At 36.1% G+C, this 13,139-nt stretch overlaps 1 protein-coding gene across 2 annotated transcripts in view; it reads left to right on the plus strand.

Moving 5' to 3' along the window:
* Positions 1 to 315: 315 nt before the first annotated feature.
* The window catches only part of LOC121430747 (intraflagellar transport protein 52 homolog), a 29,578-nt gene continuing 16,754 nt past the window's right edge, over positions 316 to 13,139 (plus strand). For both annotated transcript variants that reach the window (XM_041628125.1, XM_041628124.1), the window contains exons 1-5: positions 316 to 403; positions 7,538 to 7,662; positions 8,325 to 8,412; positions 10,435 to 10,564; positions 11,887 to 11,962. In XM_041628125.1, the coding sequence (XP_041484059.1) occupies positions 386 to 403; positions 7,538 to 7,662; positions 8,325 to 8,412; positions 10,435 to 10,564; positions 11,887 to 11,962 (437 nt within the window). In that variant the 5' untranslated portion in view covers positions 316 to 385. The remainder of the gene's footprint in view (positions 404 to 7,537; positions 7,663 to 8,324; positions 8,413 to 10,434; positions 10,565 to 11,886; positions 11,963 to 13,139) is intronic.

A 13,139-nucleotide genomic window follows, 5' to 3' on the forward strand; every position in this document is an offset into this window, starting at 1 on the left:
TGAAAGGTATAAAATGCGTTTTGCCCCTATGTTTTTATTTTTTTCAGAAGCTTAGAGTGACCCACATGAACCCTAAAAGAAGTTGGTTCAATATTATAGAAAATAATCTATCACAATTCATATAGCCTTGGCCATGTTATTAAACGAATTCATTCCCTTTTCATGGTATAAGTGAAAGTAGTACATATGTAGATCGTATTGTATATTATAAATAATCACTTTTTGTTTTCTGTAAGAAAGAAAGAAGAAGAGAAAGCCGCAAAAGGTGATCTAACGAAAAACAAAAGAATGGGGAAAACGGAGAGAAAGGGGGTGGCGCCATCTGCGGTGAATCGAGGATTAGTTCACAACATTTTTCTCTGACATAAATTTTGCAGCTTGAAAAATGGCGCCGACCACTAGGGTAAGACTAAATTTTGTTGAGATTATTGCGTATTTATGGGTATCCATGCAGGTCATTCTGGATTATTTGATATATTTAGTGTTCAAAGTCAATTTCAAATTATCTTAAAATGTGCTATAAGTTATACAAAGCGGAGAAAGTACGATTTCAAAATGGTAACCAGGTAACCAAGTTGCAGGCGTTGTTGACAACGGAGTCACGTCCATTCTCGGCGGTGCAACAGCGGGGAAGCTCCCCGCGCCCCGTGCTTCTCCGTGGACGTAGTCGTAGCCTGGAGGCTCCTGGCCTGGGCTCCGTAACACAAAGGTTTGCGATGAATTGCAAATATGAAAAAGCCGCTCTGATTGGTCCCTGGTCAATATTTTAAACCTAAGGCGCGTGTAATGTTGATAATGATTAGTTCATTTAGCGATTGATCACTAATCAGACGCAGACTGAGCCCTGGCCTAGCCTGGGGCCTGTTGCCTTTTGGGGAGTGAAAGTTATATACTGTACGTATGGAGTCACTCCCCACTAACGCCCACTCCTAGTACCAATGAGGTCCAAACATTACATGTATGGACCTCATAGGCGACATCAGTGCTAAAATTGGGTTAGAGATTTATGTGGATCTAAATTTATTGTAATTTCAACAAAAGTACTAGCTAAATTTGAGGCTTTTGTTGAAATTTTGCTTTAATGATACATTAATGCTTCAATAAGTACTAAAAAATTGAAAGAAATGAAGGGGAACTTACATTTTGACGACTTTTTCCTGATTTTCTTGGCAGTTGTCCTTCACTTCTGACTCTCGATCGGACCTGATATGCAGATCACGTATACGCGTTCTCGTCAGGTGATCGGTCGGTTATTCTTTTCGCCAGATGTTGATAATTATATATTTCATAACGCAGCGTTCATCGCAAATTTAGCTGAAAGAGATTGAAGTTGAACAGCGCAAGCTTTAATTTATTCAGAAATAACGTTTGATTGCACAAGTTTCGCCTCGGACATTTAGGATCATTTGGTCCCATATTGGCGTAACTACGGGGGGGGGGGGGGGGGGGGGTGTCCCTACCACCGTCCACACCGGGCGTCCACAAGCCAGCAATTATCTTTTTTCTCTTTTTTTAACCAAAATGCTTCCCCCCAGAAAAAAAGAACCAGGGTTAAAGAGAAAGACAATTATGATAGAGGAACACAAAATACTTTATTTTTTCAGCTTTTAATGCATCGACTTATAATCAAATATTAAATGGGGCTTAGAACATTTTTTTAAAAAGTCAATTAATAAAAATATTCCGCTCTTCGGGATTTGAGCTTTCATGAAATATCCGATCTTTTTCATGATTACCGAAAATACTTCAAATGTCAAAAAAAAAATTATCGGTGTAGTAGCTGATACCTTGCGCCCGCCTTAATTATTTTAATGTTGAGATACTTTGCTTTAATTTAATGAATTCCTAAAAGCATTAATTCTCAGATCATTTGTCGCAATCGAATGATTCGATTGGTAAGCTAGTTGTATAATTATTATGATTCATGAATTGTTTAAAATGTGTCTCTCTATCAGTTTTGAATATTTAAAAAAATGTCAGCTCGTGCTTTTTGCTCGCAATATTTTGATTAGTAAGAAATTCTTGTGTATGCGAGTTTGATACATAAATAACTAGAGAGAGAGGGGGGGGGGGTGTCCCTCAGCTACTTGTCCTTGCTTATTCCAATTTTTTTTATTATGCTCGTGTTGTGAGTATTTCAAAGTCTTTTCTTTTTCTCACCCTTTTTATTGTCTCGGAGCTTCCCTCTATTTCTTTGCTACGATGTATAGCCCATCTTACTTGTTTCATTTTTTTATGTTCTCATTTCATTGAAAACATAATTATTAAACTGACGTAGAAGACTTTACAACAAAATTTTGATATTGTTTTTTCTTGTTTGTTTGGCTTTCTTTTTTCTTCTCCTCAGTCCTTTTTCTAATTAGTTTCCCTTTCCTTATTTTATATTATTTCATTTCATGAGGCATCCGCCAACTTATATACAACAACAAACGTTAGAGGCGGATATCCAGTAAGGGGGCGTGGTGGTGTGCCCTGTAAAAAGAGGAAAATAGGAAGGAAAAAAAGCAGGATTTATCTTGGTGAAGATGATAGTGGTGGTGATGGTGGCGGTGATGATGATGATGATAATAATGATGGTGGTAGTGGTGATAAAGATGAGAATGAAGTTGGTGACGATGATATGATGATGATGTAATTTTGTCTTTAAAAAAATAATAGTGCAAAGGCGAAATCATTTAAAGTTTATTATGAAAATAGCAGAAAAAAATAATTTGAAAAATTGTACGTATGCGTATGGAAAATCTATCCCCCACCAAAAAAGAAAAAAAGTGAGATTTTGTTTTGTTATTTGTGACGGCGTAGGCCTATGCGAACAGCTGTGTGATATAATTATGGTAAAAAAAGTAAATGAAATGCCAAGAAATACATGATAATGACTTTTATTGTACATTCAGTATATCAGTAGATAAATTCATACTCGTTCCAAAAAAAGAAGAAAGTGGGTATATTATGGACCATTAAAAATGGGCAGTTGCTCTATATATTATATTACATAGAATATATAGAGCAACTGCTCGTGTGTAGCGGTAAGTTATTCACCTGATCTACATAATTCATGCGGCGCACGGGGCGTGCGCAATGTTTAATAATTATTGTTGTGAATACAATGAATGTCATCAAAAACATAATAACACAGATCAAATAGTGCCAGCTCGACGCGCAAAATGAGAAAAAAATATATATTTTCTGCCCTGATAATTTGATAACCCTAACCTAACCCAATTTCTAAGTATTTTTATCATAAACAGGATAACTATATACAATGATTGAAATTAACTTTATATTCTTTTGCGAACAAAATGAATATGAAAGACAGCTTTTTGATAAAGAACACAGTTTTAGAGCGTTAGAGCGCGATTTATACCTACAACCGCTAACATAGGCGGATCCAGGGGGGCCGAGGGGCCCGGGCCCCCCTATTGGCGGAGCAAAAAAAGAAAAAAAAGAAAGGAAAAAAGAAAAGGAAGGGAAAAGAGAGGAAAAAAGAAGAAAGGCAAACATAAGAGGAGGAACATGATTAAATGAAATAACATTAGGGGAAGACTCTGAAAATAATTTTTTTTTAAATCTATTTGTTAGGATAAAAAAATTTCGCTCGCGCTTCGCGCCTTATTGTCTTTTAGGGTATTTGCATATCTTGCTCAATATGGAGCTTGAAAAATCAAACTTTGAAGTCATTATACAAAACATATTTCAGCTGGGAAATTGAACTTTCATTATTTTGTTTCATTTACAAATTGATTTTTAAAAAGTGCTCTGTAAAAATGTCTGTGATATCATCTGAACATTATCATTTTCTGCTTGCGCTGCGCGCTCGCAAAATTTGAATTTTCAGGTACGTATTATTTTCCTGTATTCCATAAAGTTCTCAAAAAGTTCCCTATTCAGGTCAGATTGTTAAAACGTATCAGCTAGCGCCGCACGCTATAGCATTTGGATTAGTCGGTTATGTATATCCCAATATTAATTCTAAATCAAACTAATTTGATGACAGTTTATCAAAAACTTCGACTCGCGATTTCTGCTCGCATTGATAGATATATAATGCCTCTTATGCATAATTACAAAGTGCTTTAAATGTCCAGTTTTCAGGCCATAAAATCAACACATTTCGCGCTCCCATGCGAGAGAAATAGGAAGATGGTCATCAATTTCATATGATGACATAATGCCCTCATAGCATGTTCCGGTCCTATGTAAAAACTCAAAGTAATAAAAATAAAATACATCAGCTCTTTTTTAACTGTGATCCATCACAATTCACAATTTTCCCACAAAGTGTTTGCATTACAGAGCTTAAATTCACCCTTTGTTATATCATATATTTTTAGCTCGCGCTTTGCGCTCTCTTTATTGATTTTCATGATAAGAAAGTTACTTAGAATACCCAAATTCTAGGTCGAAATCTAAAACACACCTTAATTCAGATACGCAGATTGTTCTCTATTTAAATCATTATCCAGTTTCAGATCACAATATCAAAAAGTGTCTGCTCGCGGATAAATAACTTATCATTTTCATGATAAAACATGAATAGTGCGTCCAGAATCTTTCCCCATAATTTTGTTTACCCATCACATTTCTCCTATTTTCTCCTCCCTTTTATTTTCCATTAATTTTTCTTTCGTTCACTTTTTTTCTGTCCTCTTTTCCCATAATTTATTTTACCCATCACATTTCTCCCTATTTACTCTTCCCTTTTATTTTCCATTAATTTTTCTTTCGTTCACTTTTTTTCTGTCGCCTTTCCCCTTCTAAGTTCTATTTTTTTTTCTCGTCTCACCGCTTTTCCTCATCCCCAGCCCTCGATCGACGCCCGTGCAGATTCGCAAACAATATCAAGAGTATATGTCTACTTGCAAGGGCGGAAATCTCTCCCCAAAGGTAGGGGGACCAGGGGCTGGAAAATTTGACAAGCAAAAAACAAACAAAAAAAGAAGGTTTATCACCCTCTAAAGAAGGTCATCTTGACCAAAAGAAATTTGACAAGCAAACAAGCAAAAAAAAGGGGCATGCCAAAAGTAAGATCGTCTCTTCCAAAATACATTTCGAATTTGAACGACATGACCAAAAATAGTAGGGGGACATTTCATAATGTGCCCCCTACTATTTTGGGTGAGGGGACATGTCCCCCGGCCCTGGGGTTTGCGCCCATGTGGGTGGGGGTGTTGCGCCTCCCTATCGGGATCATATCACAGCGAGTATACACTCTTCCATCTTGGAAGAGTGTTTACTCGCTGAGATTTCGATCTCACACATAATTTTATAAAAAAAATAGAACAGCTACGCCTTGAACACAGGCCAAAATGCCTAACGATTTCTCCGCGGCATTAACAACTCTCGTAAAGGGCGCTCCATTTATAAATAACGTTGCATGAACAGCTCTCTATGGCGACGAAATTTACCGCGGAATTGCAGCCAGCAGCGTGGGAAATTGGCAGAAAATTCAAGAAGAGAACCGGTGAGTACCGATTTAACAGTATTCATGTATTAATTAATATTTATTTAATCATAAGAATAATTTTTTTTTACGGAAAGAAAGCTTAGTTCTAAGCTAGGGCGGCCCAAATGCGCGTGAGTGGAGTCCCAGTTTCTTAACACGGGTAAGTATTGCGGTGTCGCCTAGAGTGCTAACGCCTGGGTTTCCTCCGTATACTTCCCCACATACGGGTACAAAACCAGAAACTTTTGCCCCCGAGAATTCTACTTTCCATCTAAAAGATCTAGCCCTAAAACATGTACATGGGTTCCAACTTCATTTCCAACATTTCAGCGATATTGATTTCATTTTTAAAGAAGAATTCATTAAAAAAACGAGAGATTTGTTTTGAAAAGATGGAAAGAGCTTACTTCCGTGTTTACGTCGCCATCTTGATTTCTTTGTCTTCCGCTTGGCGACAGCACGCAAATCCAGCGATTTGCGTGCTGTCGCCAAGCGGAAGACAAAGAAATCAAGATGGCGACGTAAACACGGAAGTAAGCTCTTTCCATCTTTTCAAAACAAATCTCTCGTTTTTTAATGAATTCTTCTTTAAAAATGAAATCAATATCGCTGAAATGTTGGAAATGAAGTTGGAACTCATGTACATGTTTTAGGGCTAGATCTTTTAGATGGAAAGTAGAATTCTCGGGGGCAAAAGTTTCTGGTTTTGTACCCGTATGTGGGGAAGTATAGGGAGGAAACCCAGGCGTTAGTGGGGAGTGACTCCATACGTACAGTATATAACTTTCACTCCCCAAAACGCCCCAGGCTACCCTGGCCTGGGCCTGGAGAGTAAAAATCAGTCTAGGCCTACTGACGTAGGCTTACTCTCCATGGTCATGGAGCCTGGTTCAGGATACATGTACCTTGGGCGAAGTTTGTGCAGGCTCCACTTCACTACCGCTACACTACGTCTACGCTCCATACCTGAACTTTGGGACGGTGAATGCGATCGGATATTCCAAGTGACAAGGAAAGGTGGGATGGAAATGTTATTTAGGGTCTATTGTAAAAATCATAGAAAAAAAAATAGTGTAATTTCTTACTCTTCACCCATGTTTCACTCCGTGTCCATCCTCCGGTTATCCTGAAAATTGGTGATTTTGGTCCAGTATCTTTTTCCTTTGTAATCACGGCAGATTTCAAAACATTGCATGCGATCGGTTTGACCTGCGACCGATCGCATGTGCCCATGCAAAAAATTAGGTAATGCGCGAATTAAGGTCACACTACCATACAATGGGCAAAAACAATACAGCCCCCAAGTTTTAATCGTAGATCTATAGACCCTCTATTTATTTAATTTAGTAAATTTGAAAAATAATTAAAAGCACAAGCATTTACTTACCCAGTCTGTTTTGGTCGCCATCTTGATGTCTTTGTTATCAATACCTACATGTAATGTAGATCTAGATACCACACACGTGTATTGCTGCCAATTTAGATTTTAAAAATACTTGCATCTGCCGATAAATATCTTGAATCGTAAAATACTTGCATCGGTCAATAAATATATTCATAAAGCGATCTTTATCTTCAAGAGATTTCCATTTAAGTGACTTCAGAATCTGGGAAAAACTACTGGTTCTCCTGTGATCTTTACAGACGATTCACCTACATGTACCCGAACCCTCGGGAGATAAATACTCGCTCTCAAAAACCAGTGACAAACTCACTTTTTTGTAAAAAAGGCAACACGTTATGCCAAAAAATACAGTGACTAAACTTACTATCGGACGCAGACTTACTCCTTGCCCTAGTTAAGTTTCAAAATCGGTGATTTGAAGCTGGTTCGCAGTACCCCCACACTTATCAATTCACCGCCGAAAGTGGCCGAATCCAAAATGGTGAACGCGAATCGTGCATTGTTTTGCTCTAGCATTTTAGTCATTCGTGCAATTATACTCCAACGATTGCATGTCAAAAGGCTTCAGTACACGTACTGTATGTCCGTTTTTAAGGCTAGTTTTGCATGTACGTATGAAGATCCATTTCATGCTATTGTACCAAACCCGGAGATTAACTTAAGCTTTCTTGTCATATGTACATGTATAGGATGTAGGAGACAAGGGTCAGCGGACATCCATCGTCTTTGATGTGTCAAAGAGGGAGCTATTTTCAACGCAAAATGGATTCAAACAACTCAACAAGAAACTCAGATCGAACTGGAAAATTGTCAGGTAGATAAGGACTTTTCTTTACCTCGTACTTCAAATCATTACATAAAATGTGATATTTTTGTGCAGTAATTTTATTACCAAAATGTTTGAGGTACATGTACTTGATCAAGCCCTAAATGCAGTACAATATATAGTTTCTCTTTGGATATACACAATTACCTTGGTAAAATCCTTTTCAATGGAATTGTGGAAAGTAGCTGAAAGACTTGGGTTTGGATGAATAATCCAAGCAAGAGGCCTATCATCTTCATAACTCAATGCAACACAAGAAGGAACATGACACTTTCAAATGCAGAAATATGGATTTATTTTAAAAGAGAAAATTGCCATTCCTTTTGTTTGTTGGAAAGAATATAAGTGTTGAGCATTCCAAGTTCTTGGCTTTATTAATGATTGTATTTTCCTACACTTCTTTTTAATTCTGATACAACCTCTTTGTTTCCTAGTATTGAATAGGATCACCCCAAATTTTAAGTTCAAGGGGATGTTTCATGAAAGAATTTGTCTGACATTTTATCCGACAATTACCATAGTAACAGTACCTCTCAGCCAATCAATATCAGAGAAAGATTTGTCCAATGAAAATGTTGATGAAACACTTCCCAGTGGTTTTTATACTTAAGTACATTTATGTCAATGTGTTTTTACCTTCTCTCTTTCAGCAATAAAGATGAGATCACTGATGAAAAATTATCAAGTGCCAAGGTGTTTGTGATTGCTGGACCGAGAGACAAATTCACTGCACCTGAGGTAGGGTCAGGGCATGTTCCACAAAGCAGTTATTCAGTTACTTATTGTCATTGCCAACTGTTTTAAGCTGCTGAAATTCTTGCGTCTGATTGGCTGAGAGAAATTTGTCTGCATAAATTATTGACAAAATGCTTCAGGAAAGATTTGTGGTGGTGGGCTATACAGGGTGAAAAAAAGTCAATGTTTCAAATCATGTGCAGAGAGGACCGACTCCAAAGATGCAGTTTGTGCTCCTGATCATATTGACACCTTTTTCAGAAAAATTGGTCAAAATGGAGGGGGTGCCACCAAAAAAAAATGATTTGGGGCAAAAAGGTCATTGACCACTACCCATTTTCGTCAAAATTATTTATTTCGGCTTCTGCAGAAGTTATTTTAATGAATTTTGGAAAAGGAATTAATTTTTATCAACAGAAAGATGTATAAGATGCACTTACAAAATCTTGCGTAATTTCATAACCTTGTACCTGGGCATCGCAAATTTGGTCTGGGAAGATGTTGAAGGCTTGAAAGTAAAAAGTCACCTAGTGGCGAGGTAAAAAAAAGTTACGGTCACGCAGTGACAAAATTCATCAAGAGGGGTCGAATTGACCCCCTCCCAATTAAGTAAGGGTTAAATTTTAAGTACTAAGACATTATTTATGCATCATTTCTTTGTTAAAAATTAATCCCTTGTCTAAAATAACATAGAAATTGACACAAAACATCAGTAAAATTACTAATTTAGAAGCCGAGTTGTACAATTTTGATGAAAATGGCTTGGGGTCAAAGACCTTTTTTGCCTGGAATCATTTTTGGGCAGCACCCCCTCAATGTTTGACCAATTTTTCAGGAAAAGGTGTCATAAAGGCTCAGGAGCACGAGCTGCATCTACTTGTAATTCTATGGAGCTGGTCCTCTCTGTGATCTGAAACATCAACATTCTATAGCCCACCATTTTCATTTAGAACAACAACCCTTTACTCGCATGTAATTTATTTGTTGTTTTATAATTATTTATACATGTATATTAGATTCTTTTGACCTCATTTTATGAAACTTCTGATTTATATCAAGAAATTTATATGCAAACTGAATTTTATTTTAGAAGAATGTAGAACAAAGAATGTGTTAATTTTAGAGAAAAAAAATGTGACCCTCATTGTGATTAACCCAAGTCTGTACTCTGTTCTAAGCCTGGGAAAATATAGAATTTACTCTTCAGGTGGTTTTGAAAAGATAGAACATTTTAACTTTTGATATGCTGTGTTTAAAGATTAATTGCTATTTTTTGTCGCAAACGGATTGCAATTCCCTGTGCAGTATTTTATGGCGCAGTCACATTTTTCCTACGATGGCCGTAAAGCTAGTCGAAAACAGCTGTTGATAACTTTTTTGTATACCAGTTACATACATGTACACGTATCTAGTGGATTTTATTAAAATAGATAAAACGGCTGTTCTCGAATCATGTGGGCACAGCAGGGGTATTGTGACTGCAGCCTAAGGTAACATTGACATGAGAGATATCCCAAGAAATTAAAGAGCATCACAGTCCAAAAGAAGAATAATTTTACTGTACATGTATGACTCCTTTGTCAATTGTCAGGTATACATGTATTACACTTTTTTGTCATATGTCAATTTTGCTCTACTTCAAACTCACTACTGTTTCAAAGGCGAGAGTCTTTTTCAGTTTTGGACACGGTCCACGCTTGGACTCGTTAAGGGTATCAAAATTCAAAAACACAGATTTTCAAGAAAAAGGGTGGTTTTGAAACAGTGGTCAATGGTCAATCACGGGGTCAAACGTGTTTAGAGTATGTTTTTTCCCCAAAGCCTTTTTTTCTACATGTAGACTAGCCAAATGTGATTAGGAAAAGTTTTTTTCCTTAAGCTTTTTCCCCAAGATCATATTTTGGAGACAACCAAGATGTGTAAATAAAGCCCACGATAAACTTGTTCCACTTCCGCATGTCATTGAAGTATAGTCATTTGATCAATGTAATTGTATGTTCTTGACCTTCTTTTTTTTTACGATAGTTTGAGGCAATCAAGAAATACATGGAGAACGGAGGGAGTGTCTTGGTCATGGTCGGAGAAGGGGGAGAGACAAAGTTTGACACAAACATAAATTTTCTCCTGGAGGAATTTGGTATTATGGTCAACAATGGTAAGCTCTGCTTTGATCGGTTTATCCTTTTGCTGATGTCTTTAAGTTCAAAGAAGAACAGAGGTCTGAAAGTAGGCCTATATGTAAATTATCAACCCCTATTGTACACGTAAGCCAACCGTAGAATCAGTGACTGTCTGCAATACAGGAATTTTTGGTTTTGTGCTTTTACACATACACATGTACATGTATGGGGATGCCTTTCTAGAATAAGGTGTGGGTCATTATTTCATTAAAAATGCATGTTTGTTATTTTTTAGAACAATGTGAAGGGTTTTATTTTCGTTTGGTCTCTATAGGAAGGGAGGGGGGGGGGTGGGTGTTGAAAGTGGCACAACAGTTTCTGGATTGAGATCATTTGTAGAAACTTGATGTAGACATCAACCTCTTGTCAATCTTAGTCAGTCCGCATTCATTGAGTTACGTTGATAAGAATCAATGTGAGTGGCTTTATATCAAACCTGACTTTGCATGTAGAGGCAGTGATTTTCCCCTTTAATAAAAAATTGTTTTTTTTGTTTCTGAAAATCTGTAATTCCGTTTCAACTTGATCTAAAAATGGAAATTCTGTTTTGTCACTGAAAATGTACACAGCAAAAATCTCGATTCTGTTTTGCAAAGGTAGATTCCATGAATTTTCACATGAAAAGTATAAGAACAGACCTGCCAACCAGTATGATTTTGGCATATTTAGTATGTTTTTGCAACCAAAATACAGCAGTAAAAATATATGCGTTTTTACAAAATCGTAATTTATTGAGAAAAATCATCTCTATTTGTCTCTATTTCATAAAACTATTTGGTTATTAGATCAATGTAATCGCAGGTAACTTTTTTTTTCAATCATTTTGTTAAAACCAGGGTGAGATACAAACATGTTTAAATGTTTTTTTTTTTCATCTGTAAGAGCAGTGCGCATTTTAGTTTGCATGCAGCTTAAGCGCCGCGATGAGGGAGTGCGCCACGCAATTTATTATGAAATACACTTTTTTGGGAAAAATGTACTCATCACAGAATACACTTTTTCATTCCCAGAGGTTGGCAGGTCTATAACAACCAAATGGAATTTCCATTTTATTTAGTGGTAAAACAGAAAATCACTGTCCCTATGCATGATTTTTAACGCTTTTATCTGTAAAGGTTTGGTGGAATGTCCATTTTATTTAGTGGTAAAACAGAAAATCACTGTCCCTTTGCATGGTTTTTAACGCTTTTATCTGTAAAGGTTTGGTGGTTGCATCTCTCCAATTGCAAATACTGTGAGTTGAAATTGGAATAAGGGTTTTATGTCGCTAACCAACTATTTTTTTGTTTCATTGCAGACTGTGTTGTCAGAACGTCCTACTTCAAATACTTTCATCCAAAGGAAGCATTAGTATCGAATGGAATTTTAAACAGGTAATTATCCATCTTAGATGTAAGAATGATAGTTGTATGTATTATAACAAAATTGAATGTATAAATTGAAGGGATGGTTCGGGCTGAAAATATTTATATCTTAATAAAAAGAGTAAAATTCACAGAGCAAAAAATTCTGAAAATTTCATAAAAATCGAATAACATATGACAAAAATTATTGAATTTTAAAGTTTATCAATATTTTGTAAAAACAGTCATATGCACGTTGTCATGAATATTCATTAGTTGGGCTGATGATGTCACATCTCCACTTTCCTTTTTCTTATGTTATTACATGAAATCATAAATGTTTCTTTTTTTTCATACATGTGTATTAAATGATGTATCTCCATTATGATGAAATAAGTTGTGGCAATAAATAACTAATGCACTTAATCAATTGTCAATTCAATTGTTTTAGTTCTTGGTAGAAAATTTTTGGATAAACCTAGTAATTTCATATAATAATATACAAAAGAACAAGCGGCGATATGACATCAGCCCACATAATGAATATTCATAAAAACATGGCTAGAACTTTTTCACCGGAATAATGCAAATCTTTAAAATTCAATAACTTTCTTATCTGTTATCTGTTCTTATCTGTTCTTATTTGTTATCCGATTTTGATCAAATTTTCAGCATATTGTTCTGTGAATTTTCCTCTATTTGTTGAGACATAAATATTTCCAGCCTAGACCATCCCTTCAACTGGAACTCTGCATGAAAAACACAATATGGATATTATTCTTATGCACATTCTGTTTGTGCTGTAATTTAAAGAAATTTTAAATGACTAATTTTTTTCTACAAACATGTACTCATTTATGTTGCATATGATTATAACTTGTGGTATTATTTATAAAGCAACGTTTACATTTGTGCTTTGAATATTGCTGTATTCTATTGTAATTGTGTTCTAGAGTTTAATCATGTATTTTCATAGGTGATTCTTAATTTCTTTGCTTTAATTAGTCCACCACCTTGCCGGGCATTTTTTCATGCTTAGGCCTGGTTGGTGTTTCATAAAGCTGTTTATAGTAAGATAAGAACGACTGGTGATCCTTTCTTTTGGTAAATGGTATACACCATAGGTGATACATGTAGTTTAGCGCGCAAGAAAGGATCACCAGTCGTTCTTATAGTCGCTCTCAACATACGAACGGTTTTATGAAAG

The sequence above is a fragment of the Lytechinus variegatus genome, chromosome 17 (assembly GCF_018143015.1).
Source record: "Lytechinus variegatus isolate NC3 chromosome 17, Lvar_3.0, whole genome shotgun sequence".
NCBI classification, from domain to species: Eukaryota; Metazoa; Echinodermata; class Echinoidea; order Temnopleuroida; family Toxopneustidae; genus Lytechinus; species Lytechinus variegatus.